This window comes from Zootoca vivipara, chromosome 12 (genome assembly GCF_963506605.1).
Source record: "Zootoca vivipara chromosome 12, rZooViv1.1, whole genome shotgun sequence".
NCBI classification, from domain to species: domain Eukaryota; kingdom Metazoa; phylum Chordata; class Lepidosauria; order Squamata; family Lacertidae; genus Zootoca; species Zootoca vivipara.
In genome coordinates, this window is record NC_083287.1 from 57,421,299 (window position 1) to 57,442,136 (window position 20,838).

The following is a 20,838-nucleotide window of genomic DNA, read 5'->3' on the forward strand; positions in this document are numbered from 1 at the left end:
GTTCAATGCTACTCCTATTCACAGCAGACCCCTTGGGATTAATGAACCTGAGTGAGTCTTGTCCGTTAACTTCAATGGTTGTATTCTGAGTAGGGATAGCAGTGAATATCTTACCCCAAGGTTTCAGGCTGCTGCTGTTTCTCCCAGCCTAGTGGGAGACTGAGCCCGGGACAGGTAAGTTGGCCTGTGTAGTAGTAGTAGTAGTAGTAGTAGTAGTAGTAGTAGTAGTAGTAGTAATTTATTATTTATACCCCGCCCATCTGGCTGGGTTTTCCCAGCCACTCTGGGTGGCTTCCAACAGAAATTTAAATTCTATTAAACATTAAAAGCTTCCCTAAACAGGGCTGCCTTTAGATCATAGATCATAGAATCACGTTCCAGCTTGTCAGTCTCCTTCTTGAACTGTGGTGCCCAGAACTGGACACAGTACTCCAAGTGAGGTCTGACCTGAGCAGATGCCTTCTAAAAGTCTGGTGCCGGTAGTTGTTTTTCTTTTTGACACCTGGTGGGAGGGCGTTCCACAGGGCGGGTGCCACCACCGAGAAGGCCCTCTGCCTGGTTCCCTGTAACTTGGCTTCTCGCAGGGAGGGAACCGCCAGAAGGCCCTCGGTGCTGGACCTCAGTGTCCGGGGGCTGAATGATGGGGGTGGAGACGCTCCTTCAGGTATACTGGGCCGAGGCCATTCAGCACCAACACTTTGAATTGTGCTTGGAAATGTACTGTAGGATTGCACTTTTAACGTTGCCCAGTAATGGTGTTTGCCGTATTTGCAAACCAATCTAGAAACTGAACTGCGCAATCCCATGCCTGTTTCTTCTCAAGTCAGTCCCGTTGGGATAGAAAGAGCTTGCAGTACACCTAGTCTAGTAGCATCTTGTTCTCACAACGGGGGAGAACACAACTGGGGGCGGGGACCGGGGACCAGAAAGCAGGATCCAACGCTCCACTCCTGTGGCTCCCAGCAACTGGAATCGGCCCCACCCTCTTCTAAAGCCGTCTAAGTTAGTGTCCGCCCCCCTGCTTCCTGTGGCAGTGAGTTCCCCAGCTGAACTCCGCGCTGAGGACTTCTTTCTATCTGCCCTGAACCTTCCTGCAACATTCAGCTTGGCTCGGCATTTCAAGGAGGCTTCCTCCCTGCAGCGGTGGATCTCGGGGTTTCAAATTCCAGGTGCCCTCGCTCTCTCTGTGCGAAGCCCAAATTCTGCGCCCACCCTGCTCCCCTAAATGCGCCTCTGCTCCCTGCGCCTTCAGGATCGCAGCAGCCTGCGCGGCTAGGGGGCCACCCGGGGAGGGTCTGCAGGAGGCAGTGCGAAGGCAGAGAAACTGGAAAAGCCCACCCCCCAAAACATTTTTTTAAGCTCCCCCATGAGCTGGCCCTGCAAGCTGAGCGCGAGGCGAAGGGCGGGCGCGCGTATTTGGGCACCTCCTCGCTCGCCAGCTCCTTGCAAGGGAGGCGCATCGGGGGACCCTGTGGTCTCTGGAGCCCCTTCTTCTCCGCTGGATGCCCAGCCCAGCCTGGCCGGAGGGCGCCTCCTCTCGCCTTCCTCCGTCCCTCCCTCCGCCGGCCGAAGCGGATCCGGTTCACGAGCCGGACGGCGGGTGGCTCTCGCCGGCCTCTCCGCGCACCTCGGATCCGCCTCGAGGAGGAGATGCTCGGCCCGGTAGGACCCCCCCCCCGTCCCCGCACCCTTTGCCCTTCTCTGGATCCCCGGGCCGGACCGAGAGAAGGGACCGGCCCGGCGGAAGCGCCCGCTTTGGCCGGCGGACAAAGACGCGCGTGCCTCTGCGCGCGTGCGGAGGGCCCCGGCTCCGGAAGGAGAGTGGGAAGAGCCAGGGAAAGCGAGTCGCCCCACGCAAGGCGAGACCCCAAAGCTCTCCTTATATACCGAGTCAGGCCATGGTCTATGTAGCTTAGTATTATCGACACGGGCCGGCAGCAGCTCTGCCGGGGTTGAAGAGCAGACCTTTCCCAACCCAATTTTTTATTTTATTCATAAATTATAGCCTTTCACCATGGGCATAGCCAGGATTTTTGTTAGGGGGGCAGGTTTTGTTGGGGGGGCAGAACCTCTGATTTGTATTGATTTAGGGGGGGGGCAGCTGCTCCCGTACCGCCCCTTCACCCGAAGATCTCAGGGCATAAAATGCAAAATAAAAACGCAAACAGATGCTGAGATGCTGTGGGTCCGTCTACATGCCCAGCAGGTGCTCCCCCACTGAGCTATGGTCACTCCCTCTCAGAGCCAGACCATCGCTTCATTTATTTTTTATTTATTCGATTTATATACAGCCCTTGGTCAAAAGATCTCGGAGCGGTTCACAAGATGAAAACACGAGATAGCTCTGGACATGTAAAAGGGGGAAAGAGTACAGTATTGGAAAATAATCCATAATGAATTGGGGGGGGATTTAGAAGTACTTTCCCCCAGAAAACCAGAGTCCTTTCCGTTGGGGATAATTCAGATGGAAATTCCCAGATGTCAAAACTGGTTATTTATATATGCCACCACTGTAGTTGGTGTTTTGTTAGCCCCCAAAGGGAAAACGAGCGAGGTCCCAACCAAAGTAGAGTGGCAACTTAAACTGATGGAATATGCACAGCTTGCATATAGAATAAGCAAACTTATAGAATAAGCGAACAAGAGGAACATATGTTTAAAGAAGATTGGAAAATGTTTATTGAATATATGGGGGGAAACTGTGTACACTTGAAAACGCTGGCAACATTAAGGTAAACGCCGGCTCCCTCGGCCTGTAAAGCGAGATGAGCGCCGCAACCCCAGAGTCGTTCGCGACTGGACTTAACGGTCAGGGGTCCCTTTACCTTTTTAAAAAATATATTAAGCTCTAACTTAAAATGATTGTGGGCCCATGACTTACATCATAGGAGCCTACACAACACAAAACACTGTTGCTGTATGTAGGTTTTATTTGATTTGATTTTTAACTTATATTTTGGAAATGTACATCCAGTTTTTTTTTCTTTAATTTTTTTTGGGGGGGGGATCCTCAAGAGAGTGGGGCCCTAAACTAGAGCTTGTTTAGCTTAGACGTAAATCCGGCTCTGCTCTCTTATCTTCCATCCCAAAGGAGTTACGGTAACCCACACTGGAGCCCACGTGATGGGGCAGGGCAGGGAGGGGGCAGGTAGTCAATTAATAAGGTAACTGGGTTGGCAATTCCCCAGGTCTTGGGGAGGGACGCTTTGCTGAGCTGGGCTTCCTCTGTCATCGCAGGTGACGCTGGAGGACGTCACGGTCTCCTTCTCCCCGGAAGAGTGGGCAGGGCTGCAGGCGTGGCAGCGACGGCTCCACTGCGACGTCATGCGAGAGAACTACGAACTGCTCACCTCCCTGGGTAAGGCTGATGGCTTCCTGGTGACACTTAACTGGCCGCAGGCAACACGGAAGCAAACCTGAGCGTCACCGTCCACTATTGAAGGGGAATTCAATTTTGCGTGCATCTGAACAGGGACCTGCCCGATTCTCAAACTGGCCTGCAAACCGAAGCACAGCTCACCTTCCCGATTCACACGCCTCTGAATTTTGCAACGCAAAGCTCTCCAAGTGTCTGTTACGTGCGAGAATGCCTCAGTTTGTGTGTATAAAGGTGCAAATGTCGGCGAAAGTCATAAACTAGTCATGCATTGTGTTACTGGAAATTGCTTGCAAAAATGTGAGAGTCAGACAAAAAGGTGTTTGATGATAGTAAATTTGCACTACAGCGAAGATGGCTTTTCATGAAGAATTATTTTGGAAACAAAAGCAGATTGCTGCAGAAATGATGCTTCTAGTGGCTTCTGTTTTTGTAGGCCACTTTGAGTCATTGTGAGTAAAGTGACAACAACAACAGTTATGATGTTCTGGGTGGTGAAGCCCTTCTTAACACAGCGCAGAGTTAAGCTGTGGAACTCCCTGCCACAGGCTCTCAATGGCTGCTAGCTATGCTGGCTATTCTCTGCTTTCACAGCTGCTGGCAACCACAGGCGGGGAGGCGGCTCCCGCACTCGGATCCTGCTTGTGGGGTTGTGGGCATCTGGTTGGCCACTGTGAGGAAAGGATGCAGGACTAGAGGGGCCCCACTTGGCCTTCTGCTGTCCTCCCTGTTACCTGTAGAGCGGCGAGAGAGCCTTGATAAGCAATGGTGGGAAAGCCTCAACTTGGCACAGTGGCGGATCATCCTTTGCTGGTGCCCGGGGCTAAGTGGAGCCCGCACAGCCTGCCTGCCTGCCTGCCTGTGCAGTGGGGAGCCCAGCTGGCCAACACGGCCCTGCTTTGAGGGGCACATTCATGGCTCAACAGGGCTGAGCACAAAGCATTAGACAACTGGGCCAAAGCAAACAAGATGAATTTTAACAAGGAGAAATGTAAGGTACTACACTTGGGCAGAAAAAATGAAAGGCACAAATACAGGATGGGAGACACCTGGCTTGAAAGCAGTAAATGTGAAAAGGATCTAGGAGTCTTGGCAGACCACAAACTTGACATGAGTCAACAGTGTGATGCAGCAGATAAAAAAGCCAGTGCAATTCTGGGCTGCATCAATAGGAGTATAGCATCTAGATCTAGGGAAGTAATAGTACCACTGTATTCTGCTCTGGTCAGACCTCACCTGGAGTACTGTGTCCAGTTCTGGGCACCACAATTCAAGAAGGTTACTGACGAGCTGGAACGTGTCCAGAGGAGGGCAACCAAAATGGTCAAAGGCCTGGAAACGATGCCTTATGAGGAACAGCTTAGGGAGCTGGGTATGTTTAGCCTGGAGAAGAGAAGGTTAAGGGGTGATATGATAGCCATGTTCAAATATATAAAATGATGTCATATAGAACAGGGTGAAAGGTTGTTTTCTGTTGCTCCAGAGAAGCGGACACGGAGCAATGGATTCAAGCTACAAGAAAGAAGATTCCACCTAAACATTAGGAAGAACTTCCTGACAGTAAGAGCTGTTTGGCAGTGGAATTTGCTACCAAGGAGTGTGGTGGAGTCTCCTTCTTTGGGGGTCTTTAAGCAGAGGCTTGACAGGCATATGTCAGGAATGCTTTGATGGTGTTTCCTGCTTGGCAGGGGGTTGGACTGGATAGCCCTTGTGGTCTCTTCCAACTCTACTATTCTATGATTCTATGATTCTATGATAATGTGCCCCCCCAAACTGAACCCAGGGTCACGGCCTCCCCCCCCCCGTCCTGCCTCTGCTATGTCACTGGATTGGCAAGACTGCTTTGCAACTTCTCCCTTTTCCTTTTGCAGGCTGCGACCTGCGAGTCAAGGATGAAGAAGGGGAGGAGGGGCTCTTCTCGGAGACGGTCCTCCGGCACCGGAAGCCTGAGGGCCAGACCTCGCGCCCGCAGCAAAACAGCGGCAGCAACATGGCTGGCAAGCCTGCGGGTGGGGCGGGACTCCTGTCTCAGGGGCTGCCTGGCGCCGAAGGAGGAAGAGATCCCGTGGGGGAAGAAGCGTCACCATGCCCCCTAAGCTGCCCGGACTGTGGGAAGCGCTTCAAAAGCAAAATGGCCTGCTTGACGCACCAGCGCATCCACACCGGCGAGCGCCCCTTTGGCTGCCCTGAGTGCGGGCGGCGCTTCACCCAGCAGCAGCACCTGGGCACCCACCTGCGGGTGCACGGCGGGGAGCGCCCCTTCTCCTGCGGCGAGTGCGGTGCCGCCTTCCGGCTGCAGAAGCTGCTGCTGACGCACCGGCGCAAGGCGCACTCTGGGGAGCCGCCTCTGGCGTGCGCCGACTGCGGGAAACTGTTCAGCCACAAGCACCACCTGCTGACGCACCAGCGGGTGCACACGGGCGAGCGCCCCTTCCCCTGCTCCGAGTGCGGGAAGCGCTTCACCCAGAAGCACCACCTGCAGACCCACCAGCGGGGGCACTCGGGCGAGCGCCCCTTCCCCTGCCCCGATTGCGGGAAGGCCTTCAAGGACCGGGCAGGGGTGCTGATGCACCGCATCGTCCACACGGGCGCCAAGCCGTTCGCGTGCCAGCGCTGCGCCAAGATCTTCAGCCACAAGCACCACCTCGTGATCCACCAGCGCGTCCACACGGGCGAGAAGCCCTTCTCGTGCCAGCTCTGCCGCAAGCGCTTCACCCAGAAGCACCACCTGCTCAGCCACGAGCGCGTCCACACCGGCGAGCGGCCCTACGGCTGCCCCGAGTGCCCACGCAGCTTCAAGGACCGCATCACCCTCAAGCTGCACGTGCGGCTCCACACGGGCGAGAAGCCCTTCTCCTGCGGGCGGTGCGGAGAGAGCTTCCGCCTGCGCAAGGCCCTGCTCTCCCACCAGAGGGCGCACGATGCCCCCACCCGGCTCATCTGCACCGAGTGCGGGGAGAGCTTCCCGCGCATGCGCAGCCTGGCCGCCCACAGGAGGAGGGCGCACCCAGCAGCGGTGGCCCACGGGGCTGGCACGAAGCCCGGACTGGCCGGCCACTCGTGCCCCCCGGCTGAGTCGCAGGCCGACGGGGAGAGAGCAGTAGGTGTCCCACCCGGATCCTGAGGGCACATGGCAGAAAGGGAAGAAGAGAAGAGGAGGAGGAGAGTTTGGATTTGATATCCCACTTTATCACTCCCCAAAGGAGTCTCAAAGCGGCTAACATTCTCCTTTCCCTTCCTCCCCCACAACAAACACTCTGTGAGGTGAGTGGGGCTGAGAGACTTCAGAGAAGTGTGACTAGCCCAAGGTCACCCAGCAGCTGCATGTGGAGGAGCAGAGACGCGAACCCGGTTCACCAGATTACGAGTCTACCGCTCTTAACCACTACACCAAAACTGGCTCTCAAGAAGGGCAGCCTGGGCCCTGGCACACACGCTCCAGCTGCAAAGATGCCAGCGCAGGATTCCTAGGTTGGGTGGACAAGGGAATGCGGCTCCCGTCTTTCATGGCATCATGGAATTGGAAGGAACCCAAAGGGTCATCCATCCCAACCCGCTGCAATACCCCTTTCTCATTGTCCTTTTCGTTTTGGAAATTTTTGTCAGCATTCCTCCCTCCCCCCCCCCCCCGATCAAAATCGAGGCCCTCCCTTTTCCCAGCTTCCCAGTTCTGCTTTGTTGCAGCACCGACTGGTTATTGCAGGAGCAGCCACACCTAGGGATCCAGTGTGGCCTAGTGGTTAGAGCAGTGCTTTTCAAACTTGGGACTACAACTCCCATCATCCCTAGCTAGCAGGGGCGGTGGTCAGGAATGATGGGAGTTGTAGTCCAACGACCGCCGAGGACCCAAGTTGGAGAAACGCTGGGCTAGAGTGTCAGAGCTCGTGGCGGCGTTCACAGTCCCCCTTTCTCCTGCGGATGCCCCATTTTGTCCCAACAACAACAACCCTGGGAGGTAGGGTGAGAGACAGCGACTGGCCCCGAAGGTCCCCCCCCCGTGAGCTGCATGGCCCAGTGGGGATTTGAACCCAGGCCCGTGTCCGACCCTCTTGACCCCTGCACCACCAGACTGCGGTGTGGAGGAGCTCAGCCTTCAGGGAGAGGCTCAGTGCTCAGGATTGTAAATGCTCCCCTCGTGGTCCCTTCCTTGCTTGCCAAACGAGAGCCCTGGAAAGTGGGCCACCTCACCAACCCGTCTCAGTTCTAAGAGACAAGAAATTTGGGCAGCTCTTTCCGATTCGGATCATCGAGTTGGAAGGGACCCTCGAGGGTCATCTAGCCCAACCCCCTGCAATGCAGATGTAAGGGGGAGAGAGTACAGAGTACCTCCCCCTATCATCAAGAGCAGCCCCTCCCCGAGCAGCGAAGGAAGCACAGGCTCAGGGGAGGGCAGTCAGGACACGGAGAGAGAGTGCCCGGGCTCAGGCAGGAGGAAAGAGCCCAGACTCCACAGGCGGGAGGAGAGAGAAGGGGAAAAGGGGGAGAGGGAAAACATGGAACGCAGACCCTTTCCTCCGGTTCCGGAATTACGTAAAAGACGAAAGGGGAGGAGATTCAGTGTCCCGCGACTTTTATGTTGGGGACGTTCGCGCCGGGGGGCACTTCCGGATTCTGCATCGGAGTAAGAAGACATGTTTCTACACCTTCCTCACTGTACATAGCAGCACCAATAAACACGTTATGGAAAAGTAACATGAGGAGTGTCGTTACTCTAGAGTAGTCGCAAGAATCCCCTCACAGCAGGAATCACAGCTGACCACAGTTCTTCGCTCTGCACCAGGAAAAGGCTTTGCCTACCATGGGAGAAATTCAATTCTGTTTGCCTTTGCAGGTGAATCCACTCGATCTGCTCTTTCTGAACCAGCCCTCACACCAAGACACAGCCATAACTCTTCAAAAACTCACCCTTCTCTGAATTTTGCACTGCACAGGTGACGAGTGTATAGCATGTATGCGCTAGGGTAAGGCGTGGCTCAAAACCCATAGCTTAGCAGAAATAAAATGCGTTAGGTGAGAAAACGCTGCCTTGCAAAAATGTGTATTTTAGGCAAAATTGCACCCAAAATGTGTGTGGGAAGAGACATTTGTACTAAATTTCTGGTGAGTTATCACGAGGACTTATTTTTGGTAATTGCAAACTGATGCAGAGAACTAAATCCAAGACCAGGAAAATGAGGGGGGGGGATGAAACTCAAGATTGACAGATTCACCCATGGAATTTGGGAAATCATAAATGGGGAATTTGAGCCCCTTCACGTGTTGTTGGACTACGACTCTCATGATTCCTGGCTGTTGGGAGTTGTAGGCCAGCGACAGCCAGATGGAGCCACAGGCTCTCCCTCCCCAGCCTAAGCGCAAAGGTTGCCTCTGGGCACGTTAAGATGACAGGTGGCCGTGGAGCGGGTGGCACCAGCTCTGCACTTTTTCAGAACCCTCAGCTGCCCTGCAAGCCGTGAATAGGCAACGTGGAGCCCTCCAGAAGGTCCCAGAATCATAATCATAGAATCATAGAGTTGGAAGAGACCACAAGGGCCATCCAGTCCAACCCCCTGCCGAGCAGGAAACACCATCAAAGCATTCTTGACATATGCCTGTCAAGCCTCTGCTTAAAGACCTCCAAAGAAGGAGACTCCACCACACTCCTTGGCAGCAAATTCCACTGTCGAACAGCTCTGACTGTCAGGAAGTTCTTCCTAATGTTTAGGTGGAATCTTCTTTCTTGTAGTTTGAATCCATTGCTCCTGTCCGCTTCTCTGGAGCAGCAGAAAACAACCTTTCTCCCTCCTCTATATGACATCCTTTTATATATTTGAACATGGCTATCATATCACCCCTTAACCTTCTCTTCTCCAGGCTAAACATACCCAGCTCCCTAAGCCGTTCCTCATAAGGCATCGTTTCCAGGCCTTTGACCATTTTGGTTGCCCTCCTCTGGACACGTTCCAGCTTATCAGTATCCTTGTTGAACTGTGGTGCCCAGAACTGGACACAGTACTCCAGGTGAGGTCTGACCAGAGCAGAATACAGTGGTACTATTACTTCCCTAGATCTAGATGCTATACTCCTATTGATGCAGCCCAGAATTGCATTGGCTTTTTGAGCTGCTGCATCACACTGCTGACTCATGTCAAGTTTGTGGTCTACCAAGACTCCTAGATCCTTTCCACATGTACTGCTCTCAAGCCAGTTGTCTCCCATCCTGTATTTGTGCCTTTCATTTCCCCCCCCCCAAGTGTAGTACTTTACATTTAATGGCAGAAGGTACCCCCAAGGATCACCCAGCCCAACCTCCCAAAATGCAGGCGTCCAACTGAAGGATCCCCAGCAGGTAGAGATCTGAGCCCTGCTTAGAAACCTCGGCCAGCCAGGAATAGCCAGCGTGACCCCTTCGAGCTGGTCCCGGACTCCAATTCCCATCAGCCCCAGCAAGTATGCCCAACGGTCAAGGGTGATCGGAGGTTGTCTTGTCTTTGGTGCTGAGCCACACCACGTCAGCTACCCCTCCCGAGCCCAGACCACCCCATCCCAAAGCTCAAAATGACTGCAAGTCCGGCTATGTCCGAAGCAAAAGGAGGAACAAGCAAGGGGTAGGTTCTCTGCATGGGGAAGACAAGAGACCTTCTTTGCCTCTGTCTTCACCCAAAAGGAAGGTGATGTCCAGCCTGGTGATAACAGAATAAATGGTGTAAAGAGGGAGCTGAAGCCCAAGATAGGAAAAGGTAGGAAGGGAACACCTGGCTACCAAAAATGAGATCGAATCTCCAAGGCCCGGTGAGATATATCCAGGGTTGCTAAAGGAGTTTGCAGGTGTAATTTCAGAGCCTTTGTCTCTGAGAATTCTTGGAGATCAGGTGAAGTCCCTGCAGACTGGAGGTGGGAAATGTCCCAATCTTCTAAAAGGGGGGAAAGGAAGACCCAGGTAATTGCTGACCGGTGATAACAGGGAAGGTCCCAGAACAGATATTCAACAGTCGGTCTGTGAACATTCAGAAAAGGATGCTGTGATTGCAAAGACCCAGCATGGGTTTCTCAAAAATAAGTCATGCCAGGCCAATCTGATTTCTTTACAAACTTGGTGGATCAGGGAAATGCTGTGGGCATAGTGTATCTTGATTTCAGTAAGGCTTTTGACGAAGTCTCCCATGATATTCTTGTGAGGAAGCTGGTGAAATGTGGGTCGAACGAGGTAACTGTTAGGTGGATTTGTAGCTGGTTGACTGACGAAACCCAGAGTACTCATTAATGGTTCCTCGTCATCCTGGGAATGGGAAAAAGTGACACGTGGGGTGCCGCAGGGTTCTGTCCTGGGCAAGTTGTTGCTTAACATTTTTAGAAATGACTTGGATGAAGGAATTGAGAGGATGTTCATCACATTTGCAGATTACACCAAAAGTGGGAGGGGCAGCTAATGCCGAAGAGAGAATCAGAATTCAAAATGACCTTAACAGATTGGGTAACTGGGCGCCAGCTACAAAATGAATTTCAATAGCGACAAATGTAAGATTCTGCAGTTGGAACCAGTTGCACAAATATAGGAGGGTGGACACCTGGCTTACTAGCAGTATATGTGAAAAGGATCTTGGCGTCTTGGTGGACTACAAGCTTGACAGGAGTCAACTTCTTGGATCCTTCTCGGATTCCTCCTTTTTTTCCAATGCAAAAGGAATGCAAAAAATGGAGATGTCCCCCTGTCATTGTCGACCTTCGATCGGTCTTTACTTTCCTCAACTTTGACCTGGGGTTGGGCTCAGAGCTTCCACTTCTGACCTTCCCTGAAAGGGCTCCCCCACCTTGTCATGTGCTGCTTCTTGCTATCGCTTGTTAAAACCTCTTCCTCACACACCTGGTTTCCAGGGGGGTATAGATGCTGTTTCCCTGCCTGCCCCCTGATTTATAACTGAGACATTCTCTCATAAAAGAGACGAATCTCTTCTCTTCCTGGGAGATTTGCTCCTTTGCTTCCAATCCCCTTCTCAAGAATGCCGGGCACAGAGCTTGCTCTTTTCACAGCCACTGACCACGGTGTGTACATACGAACCAGGCGCCATCTGTGTTCATACCCTGAGCAACAGTGCTTCCCCTAAAAAAGACGCAAAGGCTCTAGTCCTCATGCTTCTGCGGCAAGGGGTAATAAATAACAACAACAACAACAACAACAATAATAATAATTTATTATTTATACCCCGCCCATCTGGCCGGGTTCCCCCAGCCACTCTGGGCGGCTTCCAACAAAACATTAAAATACAGAAATCAATCAAACATTAAAAGCTTCCCTAAACAGGGCTGCCTTAAGATGCCTTCTAAAGGTAATTGTTGTTCTCTTTGACCTCTGGTGGGAGGGCATTCCACAGGGTGGGTGCCACTACCGAGAAGGCCCTCTGCCTGGTTCCCTGTAACATGGCTTCTCGTAGTGAGGGAACCGCCAGAAGACCCTCGGCGCTGGATCTCAGTGTCCGGGCAGAACGATGGGGGAGGAGACGCTCCTTCAGGTATACTGGACCGAGGCTATTTAGGGCTTTAAAGGTCAGCACCAACACTTTGAATTGTGCTCGGAAACGTACTGGGAGCCAATGTAGGTCTTTCAGGACCGGTGTTATGTGGTCTCGGTGGCCGCTCCCAGTCACCAGTCTAGTTGCCTTCTGGATTAATTGCAGTTTCCGGGTCACCTTCAAAGGTAGCCCCACGTAGAGTACATTACAGTGGTCAAACGAGAGATAACTAGAGCATGCACCACTCTGGCGAGACAGTCCGTGGGCAGGTAGGGTCTCATCCTGCGTACCAGATGGAGCTGGTAAACAGCTGCCCTGGACACAGAATTGACCTGTGCCTCCATGGACAGCTATGAGTCCAAAATGACTCCCAGGCTGCGCACCTGGTCCTTCAGGGGCACAATTACCCCATTCAGGACCAGGGAATCCTCCACACCTGCCCGCCTCCTGTCCCCCACAAACAGTACTTCTGTCTTCTCGGGATTCAATCTCAATCTGTTAGCCGCCATCCATCCTCCAACCGCCTCCAAGCACTCACACAGGATAATTCAATAGGAATTCACAAATAATTCAATAGGAACCTGGGAAGCTGCGTCAGGCCGCCGTTGGCCCAGCTCGCTCAGCTTGCTCAGTATTGCCCACACTGACCAGCTGGCAAGGGACCTTCCTAGCCCCACCTGGAAGTGCCACTGGACATCGGGTGAAGGGCCTTCTGGGCACAAGGTCCAGCGCCGAGGGCCTTCTGGTGGTTCCCTCGTTGTGAGAAGCCAAGTTACAGGGAACCAGGCAGAGGGCCTTCTCGGTAGTGGCACCCGCCCTGTGGAACACCCTCCAACCAGATGTCAAAAAGAAAAATAACTACCAGACTTTTAGAGGACATCTGAAGGCAATCCTGCTTAGGGAGGCTTTTAATGTTTAATTGATTATTTTATTTTATTTTATTTTTCTGTTGGAAGCTGCCCAGAGTGGCTGGGGAAACCCAGCCAGATAGGCGGGGTATAAATAATAAATCATTATTATTATTATTATTATTATTATTATTATTATTATTATTATATTATTATTATTATTATTATTATTATTAGGTGGGCGCTCGGCTTCCACTCCTGCAAGCCAGCAGCAAATTCCTTTGGGATCCTCTCCCCCCCTCCTCTCAGTCCCCCCCCCCGGATGCTTCCTTGGTGGATAATAAAACACACTGCAAAGCTGCTGGCTGAGTTTATTGACTTGCAAAGGAATGAAGGAGAAATCTGTGCCATGCCATGTGTAAGTGTGTGTAGGAAATTGGAAGAGAGGAGAGAAAGAGGCAAGGCAAAACATGAAAAAATATCTTGCATCCTCCGCTATGGAAGGGCCTGGCTTTTTCGCCTGTGGGGACGTCGTCAGCGCTTGGAGAAGTCGCCACCTGCGATGGAGAAGAAGGGAAACCCAAGACGGGCGGTGAGACTTGAATGCAGGACTTACCCGGGAAGACCAAGAGCAGAGGAGAGCGGCTCTTGTGCTCGGATCCTGTGTGTGGGGTTCCCATTGGGGCACCTGGTTGTCTGCTGTGAGGACAGCATGCTGAGCTCTGGAGACTCAGTGTGGTTAGAGTGTCAGGGCAGGAAGTGGGAGACCCGAGTTTGAATCCCCCCACTCGGCCATGAAGCTCGCTGGGTGAACTTGGGACAGTCACACTGCCTTTTCTCCCTCACAGGGCTGTTGGGGGGGGGGTTAAATGAGAAGGGGTGGAACCATGTAGGCCACTGGGAGCAACTTGGAGGGAATCATAGAATCATCGAGTTGGAAGAGACCACAAGGGCCATCCAGTCCAACCCCCTGCCAAGCAGGAAACGCCCTCAAAGCATTCCTGACAGATGGCTGTCAAGCCTCTGCTTAAAGACCTCCAAAGAAGGAGACTCCAGTGGAGTCTTGGCAGCACACTCCTTGGCAGCAAATTCCACTGCCGAACAGCTCTTACTGTCAGGAAGTTCTTCCTAATGTTTAGGTGGAATCTTCTTTCTTGTAGTTTGAATCCAATAATTTGTGGGATATTAATGCAACGAAATAAATAAGGATAATGGCTGGGCCACTTGCCTGATCCAGCTCTTTTTATGGTCCTAGGTTTAGGAAAGAGGGCTCTGTCTACTTCTTTGGCCTAACTGAGCCCTTTCTGGCCCCCACCTCTGGCCCAGGCTCACCTTGGCAGCTGCTGCACTCGCACTGCTGGATGATGGGCAGAACAACAGGCTCCGTCTCGCCCCCCTGGCACTGCAGGTTCAGGATGCGGACGGGGCTGATGGGATCCAGGTGGTAACTGCAACACTCGCACACGGTCTGTAAGTAGGGCTCCTGCGAGGGGCACCGACAAGGGCAGGGGAGGAGAGAGAGAAAAAGCCTAAACAGGTGTAGCAAACCCCATTTGATGGTGGCGTTTCATACAGGGATGACTGCACTGGCTGCCGGTTAGTTTCCGGGCCAGGGGCGTAGCTAGGATCAAAATTAGGGGGGAAAAGGGGGGCCAAGGGGCGGGGGAGGGGCCAAAGTGGGGCAAGGAAAGCCATGCCATGGTCGTTCAGGGGCGAGGGGGCGCCAGGATCAGCCCGAAATCGGGCTGCTCCGACCCCCTCCCCCCCTCCACGATCGGCATGGGCGAGGGGGCGCCAGGATCAGCCCGAAATCGGGCTGCTCCGATCCCCTCCGTGATCGCTGGGGCAGGTAGAGGGAAAGCTGGCTTTCCCTCCACCCGCCCCACAGCCAGTTAGGGAGAAGGGAGACATCCCTTCTAGCCGGCTGGCTGTGGGGCGGGTGGAGGGAAAGCCCCAGAGCCGCGCAAAGCATTTGGCTGGCTTTCCCTCCACCCGCCCCACAGCCAGCCAGGGAGAAGGGAGACAGCACCGGGCGGCGGGGGGCAGCGGGGCAGGCTGGCCAGCGGCCCTGCTTCTAGGGGGAACAACTGCCCCCCCGCCCCCCTGCCTACGCCCATGTTCTGGGCCCAATTCAAAGTGCTGGTTTTGAGCTATAAACTCTTAAATGGCTCAGGACCTCAATACCTCAAGGACTGCCTCTCGCCATATAAACTGACCCAGACTCTGTGATCATCTTCCGAGGCCCTCCACCCTTGTATGCCTCATCCTCAAGAGGTCCAGAGGGTGGCAACATGAGAACGGGGCCTTCTCGGCAGTGGCTCCCCGTCTGTGGGATGCTCTCCCTAGGGAGACTTGTCTGGCGCCTTCATTATATATTTGCAGGTGCTAGGCGAAAATGCTCCTCTTCAACCAGGGCTTGGGCTGATTCATATTTATTCTACAGACTTTTAAATGTGTTTGTGGAAGCTGGGGGCTATTGTTTTGATGTCTTTTGCATTTACTTATTTGTATTTTTATCTCGCGAAGTGCCCTGGAATTTTTGGATGAAGGGTGGTATATATAACTTTAATAAATAAACAGAAAATAATAACAATATTTTTGGATGGGAGAACTTTCATTTCAAAGAAGAGTCCGTTTTTATTCCTCCAATGGCTTCCGTGCGGTAGAGTTGCCATATCTTGAAGAGCGAAGAAGAGGACAGACAGAGACGCTGCCAGCCTGAGCTGGAGAAAGAGATGTGTGGGGCATGCCTCTTTCCCCAGCTTGGGCCGGCAGCGGCCGTGGTGTGCAGAACGGCCTGAGCCCAAAAAACCTGGACCTTTCCTTTAAAATGTAAAAATCCGCCCGGATGTGCACGTTTGCCCCCTAAAAGAGGACATGTCCTGGTTTTCCTGGGCATATGGCAACCCTACCTCTTGTGCAATATTGATAACCCCAATACACTGCCTGTTGTCTTTGTCCATGGAGTTTTCTTGGCAGGGATACTGGAGTGGCTTGCCAGTTCCTTCTCCAGGTGGATCACGTTTGGTCAAAACTCTCCACTATGACCTGTCCATCTTGGGTGGCCCTGCACGGCATAGCTCATAGCTTCTCTGAGTTATTCAAGCCCCTTCGCCACGACAAGGCAGCTGGACCATAAAGAAGGCTGATCGCCGAAGAATTGATGCTTTTGAATTATGGTGCCGGAGGAGACTCTTGAGAGTCCCATGGACTGCAAGAAGATCAAACCTATCCATTCTGAAGGAAACCAGAGATTTTACTTTCTTGGGTTCCATGATCACTGCAGTTGGTGACAGCAGTCACGAAATTAAAAGACGCCAGCTTCTTGGGAGAAAAGCAATGACAAACCTAGACAGCATCTTAAAAAGCAGAGACATCACCTTGCCGACAAAGGTCCGTATAGTTAAAGCTATGGTTTTCCCAGTAGTGATGTATGGAAGTGAGAGCTGGACCATAAAGAAGGCTGATCGCTGAAGAATGGATGCTTTTGAATTATGGTGCTGGAGGAGACTCTTGAGAGTCCCATGGACTGCAAGAAGATGAAACCTATCCATTCTTAAGGAAATCAGCTCTGAGTGCTCACTGGAAGGACAGATCCTGAAGCTGAGGCTCCAATACTTTGGCCACCTCATGAGAAGAGAAGAATGCTTGGAAAAGACCCTGATGTTGGGAAAGATGGAGGGCACAAGGAGAAGGGGACGACAGAGGACGAGATGGTTGGACAGTGTTCTCGAAGCTTCGAACATGAGTTTGACCAAACTGCGGGAGGCAGTGGAAGACAGGAGTGCCTGGCGTGCTCTGGTCCAGGGGGTCACGAAGAGTCGGACACGACTAAACAACAACAACAACACACTGCACGGACTGTGAGGGGCAAGGCCACTGGGTGACGCTTCTGGAGAGGGCAGTGCCTGGTGCCCACTTACCTCGGGGATGACGTTGGTGTGGGAGGGGCAGCGCCCCCGGCAGTAGCTGACCTCCACGCCGGCCAGGAAGCAGCGGCCTTTGGTGATGTTGCGGAGCTCCGTGTGGTGCTGGCAGTCGGGCTGAGGGCGATCCCCTGCAGGGGAAGAGGAGGGCGATGTGGCAGGTCTGCGGGCAAGGGGGGGGGTCCACCCGCATGCGAGGGTCTCAGAGCCCCAGGCCTGAGGCTTTTCAGAGCAGACTTTGCCAACCTGGGGCTGATGGGGAATTTGGGCCCAGCAAAGATCAGGAGGGACACAGGATTCTCCCCAAACCCTGACCCAAGTCGGACGGAACGGTTTCCGTTTCCCGTTGGTTGATTTGGCTCGTGACATTTTTGCACCCAGGTTTACAAAAGAAGAAGGAAAGCGAACAAAAGCAATGTAAGGCTTTTGGGAAGCTAAAAGAACAACAGATCGAAAGTCAAAACGTCTGGACTGGAATGTTTTCAGCAGGTGTGCAAAGGGCACAGGGGAGGCACCTGGCTGTTGTCAAGAGGCAAGGAGTTCCAAAGGTAAAGAACCTTAAAGTGGTTTACAGAACGAATAAAATGATAATGATTATCGGTTGAACGGTTAGAAGGAACTGTTTAGAACATTGGGAGGGATATGAAAGCAGCAGAAAACACACACATCAACAGTCTACAGGTCTGAGTAGGGTTCTCGAAACAAAAAAATGTTTTTGGCAGTCACCGAAAAGAGTATTGCCTGTCCTCCGTAGGCGAGGAGTTCCAAAGAGGGGCTTTGTTGCAAATGGGGATTCCCTGCCCTCCCTCCCTGGATGCAGAAGCCTGACATGTGGGGCCCAGCTCCTAGCACAAGGCTGAAACCGAGACCCCAAAGGCATGGCCTAGAAAGGACCCTCTAGGTGTCAGTGGCCCAGCCCCCCCTGCAAGCCCCCCTACCAGGCAGCTCCTTCCTGCACAACGGGCAGCAGCTCTCGGCCTCCTGCACTTTCACTTCGCCCTGAGGAGAGAAGAACCATAGAACTGCAGAGTTGGGAGGGACCCCCAAGGGTCATCTAGTCCAACCCCCTGCGACGCGGGAACCTTTTAGCCCAATGTGGGGCTCAGACTCACAACCCTGAGATTAAGAGTCTCCCGCTCTACCAACCGAGCTTCGGGAACTCGCTTTCAAATCCCTGCAGACCCCAGGCGCCTGAGCATGCGCAAAGTGTCTTTCCCTACACCCGCGAGCAAACTCTCCCTGCTCCTCCGCATATCCCAGGATGCTCTGGGGTGTGTTTCTGCCACCGCCTCCCCCCCCTGAGTTCTCATTCCCCCAACTGATCCTCATTGACCCCACATTTTCGGTTTCCCCTCCCAGTCCCCACATCCGAGGAAGGGCGAGCGCCTGTACTACATTAATGCCTTCCACCGCCCTGAGAAAACCCCTTCATCCCAATTTTATTTTATTCTTCGGTAGATTTACAACACATGCACCAATTAATGAATTTCACACACGCGCCAGTTTGCCCTCCTTCCCAAGCTCAGCGGCACTGGCAAGGGAATTTGGGACATTCCAGGATCAAATCAGGTGGTTTTTGTAATTCCGGGACTGTCCCTGGAAAACCGGGACACTTGACGGGAATGCTAGATGGGCCCCGTCTGACCTGATCCAGCAAACCCTCCATATATTCTTCGTTATTTGTCTTACGTTGAGAGGAGGCGAGGGCAGGGCCCACGTGGGGAGGCCCCAGAGTCTGTTTTTGGCCCCCAGGACAGAGTCTCCCCACCCTCCCTGTACATCACGGGGTCCTTTAGGTGCAATACCTCAAGGCAGGTGAGCGGGGGGCAGGTAGCCTCGCACACGGCCCTCCCGTTCAGGCAATGGCAAGTTTTGCAGCCCTCCTGCCATTCTGTGCCAGCCTGCGGAGGAGAGAAAGAAGGGGAGAGAAGGCTTCAGAGGGCCTGCAGAGTGCAAACCATTTAGAAATTATCATGATCATCAACAACAACATTACCATATTGATTTATATCCTGCCTTTTGTCAGCCGACTCAAGGCAGCTCACACAAATTAAAGCGGCACAGGTCAAATGCAAAAAGAGACAGACGTACAAAAGATGATTGTTAAAATGGAATTTAATAGAAAACGATACAAACAAACAAATCTATTAAAAACAGGTAATGAAAACAGCACAGCACTATTTAAAAGCGCCTTCCTTTTTTAAAAAAACTAGCCTGCCAGAATAAAATCATCTTCGGCCAATGGAAGGACAAGGAGGGAGCCAGTCTGGCTTCTCTAGGAAGGGAGCTCCAAAGTTTGGAGCAGTCACCGAGAAGTCCCTGCAATAAGTCGCAGAATTCTAGAGCTGCAAGAGACCCCCAGGGGTCATCTAGTCCTTTGTGCCCACCAACGTGGAACGAGCAGGTTGAGGCCTGCACAGGAGCCACAAAACTTTGTCTGGCCAAAGCCAGATACCTTTGCCCTCCCCTCCAACCCAAAATGCCGCCACTGCTGACACTCACCGCGTAAATCTGGCCCCGATGCTCACACTCGCAGTGAGCGGCCAGGACGCAGTGCCCGCTCTTGTTCCGGTACTGCCCCAGCTGGCACACGCAACCCTGCCCAGTCCTTGGGGTGCAGTTCTGTGGGGGATCCTCGTAGATCTGGTGGCAGCCTCGCTCGCAGGGGGCGGGGGAATCGGTCCTGAGCCAGACCTCGCCGGCAGGGCAGGCTGTGGGCAGGAGAGATACCAGTCAGAGTAGCCTTTGCCAACTAGGTGCCAGTATACTTGAAGGAGCGTCTCCACCCCTATCGTCCAGCTCCGAGGGACTTCTGGCTGTTCCCTCCCTGCGAGAAGCAAAGTTACAGGGAACCAGGCAGAGGGCCTTCTCGGTGGTGGCGCCTGCCCTGTGGAACACCCTCCCATCAGAGGTCGAGGAAATAAACAACTATCTAACTTTCAGAAGACATCTGAAGGCAGCCCTGTTTAGGGAAGTTTTTAAGGAATTTGATTGTGTTTTTAATATCCTGTCGGGAACCTCCAAGAGTGGCTGGGGCAGTCAGATGAGCGGGGTACAAATAATAAAATTATTATTATTGAACTCCCTCGACTGTTCCTCACAAGGCTTAGTTTCCAGGCCCTTTATCGCTTCTGGTTCTGCTGCGCTTCTGTTTCGGGAAGTTCCACTTAGGTAGGCTTATATCAAAACACAAAAGGAACGATTTTCTGCTCCTCCCTGATTCCCCGGTGGCAGGAGAATGATCCGCAGGGGCAAAGGAAGGCTGGGGAGGGCAGGGTATAAATAAATTTATTATTATTATTTATTATTCACTGAGCCTCACCGCAGTCTGGGAGCGAGCACGACATCCAGCGCTCAGAGGGTCCTTCGCACTCGGCACCGCCGTAGAGGCGCAGCTGGCGATGGTGGCGCCGGGACGCCCGTTGTCCAGAGCCACATGTCACGGAGCAGGGGGACCACGGGCCCCACTCCGACCAGACGCAGGGCACTGCGAGAAGGGGGAGAGCGTCCGGGTGAGGGAGTGTGGCTGGCAGAGGGCATCCTGGGTGGGTGTTGGATCGGGGCCCAGTGCTGTGTGGGGCAAGCACAGGACAGAAGGGGCAAGTGGTGGCTGGGTAGGGGGAGAGAAGCGCCCAGGTAATTGCCCCAGAAGGGTGGCAACCCCTGTCCCCTTGCGGCCAGAGTTCAGCGCAGAGCTCTCGCTTTTGAGAAGGGGTTTGGTTGGGCTTCGGGGAGGGAGGAATGCACTCTGCACAGGCTCAGAGGAAGCGCTGGCTGCCTGGTCCCAGGGCTGAGCACAGGTTTGCAGAGGCGAGCCCCCTCACCCTTGCCAGAAGTTGGCAGAAAAACACAAGCCAAAGACAGGCCCCTTTTGCTCCTCCAGCTGCCAGCCCCCTTCCCGGTGCCGTGGGGCTGAAAGCAATGGGGCTGCAGGGGGCAGAAAGGGAGGGGGCAGGGGGCAACCTTTGCCTGGAGTGGGTCTGTGCCCTTTGGCAGCCTCTTACCATCGCAGTCCTCTTGAGTGCAAGTGAAGACCCCCCTCTGGCAGACACTGCGGAGCCAAACAAAAGGAGTCAGAAGGCAGCCCAGGAAGGGAGGGAGGAGACCCGGGTTCAAATCTCCACTGGATGGCCTTCAGCCAGTCTTTCTCTCTCTGTCTAGCCTACTTTGCAGGGCCGTTGTGATGCTCAAATGCAGGA

At 53.3% G+C, this 20,838-nt stretch overlaps 2 protein-coding genes across 2 annotated transcripts in view; one reads left to right on the forward strand and one right to left on the reverse strand.

Moving 5' to 3' along the window:
* The first annotated feature begins 41 nt into the window (after window positions 1-41).
* LOC118092052 (gastrula zinc finger protein XlCGF57.1-like) lies at window positions 42-8,054 on the forward strand. Its single transcript, XM_060281072.1, has 4 exons — window positions 42-51; window positions 1,253-1,662; window positions 3,238-3,358; window positions 5,248-8,054. Exons 1-4 carry the CDS (start codon window positions 42-44, stop codon window positions 6,498-6,500), a joined length of 1,794 nt encoding a protein of 597 aa, XP_060137055.1. The 3' UTR covers window positions 6,501-8,054.
* Window positions 8,055-13,078: 5,024 nt separating this feature from the next.
* LOC118092051 (SCO-spondin-like) overlaps window positions 13,079-20,838 on the reverse strand; it is a 187,176-nt gene continuing 179,416 nt past the window's right edge. The window contains exons 105-112 of the mRNA XM_060281073.1: window positions 20,644-20,690; window positions 19,962-20,126; window positions 19,142-19,350; window positions 18,445-18,540; window positions 17,578-17,638; window positions 16,637-16,770; window positions 14,046-14,196; window positions 13,079-13,270 (exon numbers count right to left, since the gene is read on the reverse strand). Of these exons, the coding sequence (XP_060137056.1) occupies window positions 13,248-13,270; window positions 14,046-14,196; window positions 16,637-16,770; window positions 17,578-17,638; window positions 18,445-18,540; window positions 19,142-19,350; window positions 19,962-20,126; window positions 20,644-20,690 (886 nt within the window). The 3' untranslated portion in view covers window positions 13,079-13,247. The remainder of the gene's footprint in view (window positions 13,271-14,045; window positions 14,197-16,636; window positions 16,771-17,577; window positions 17,639-18,444; window positions 18,541-19,141; window positions 19,351-19,961; window positions 20,127-20,643; window positions 20,691-20,838) is intronic.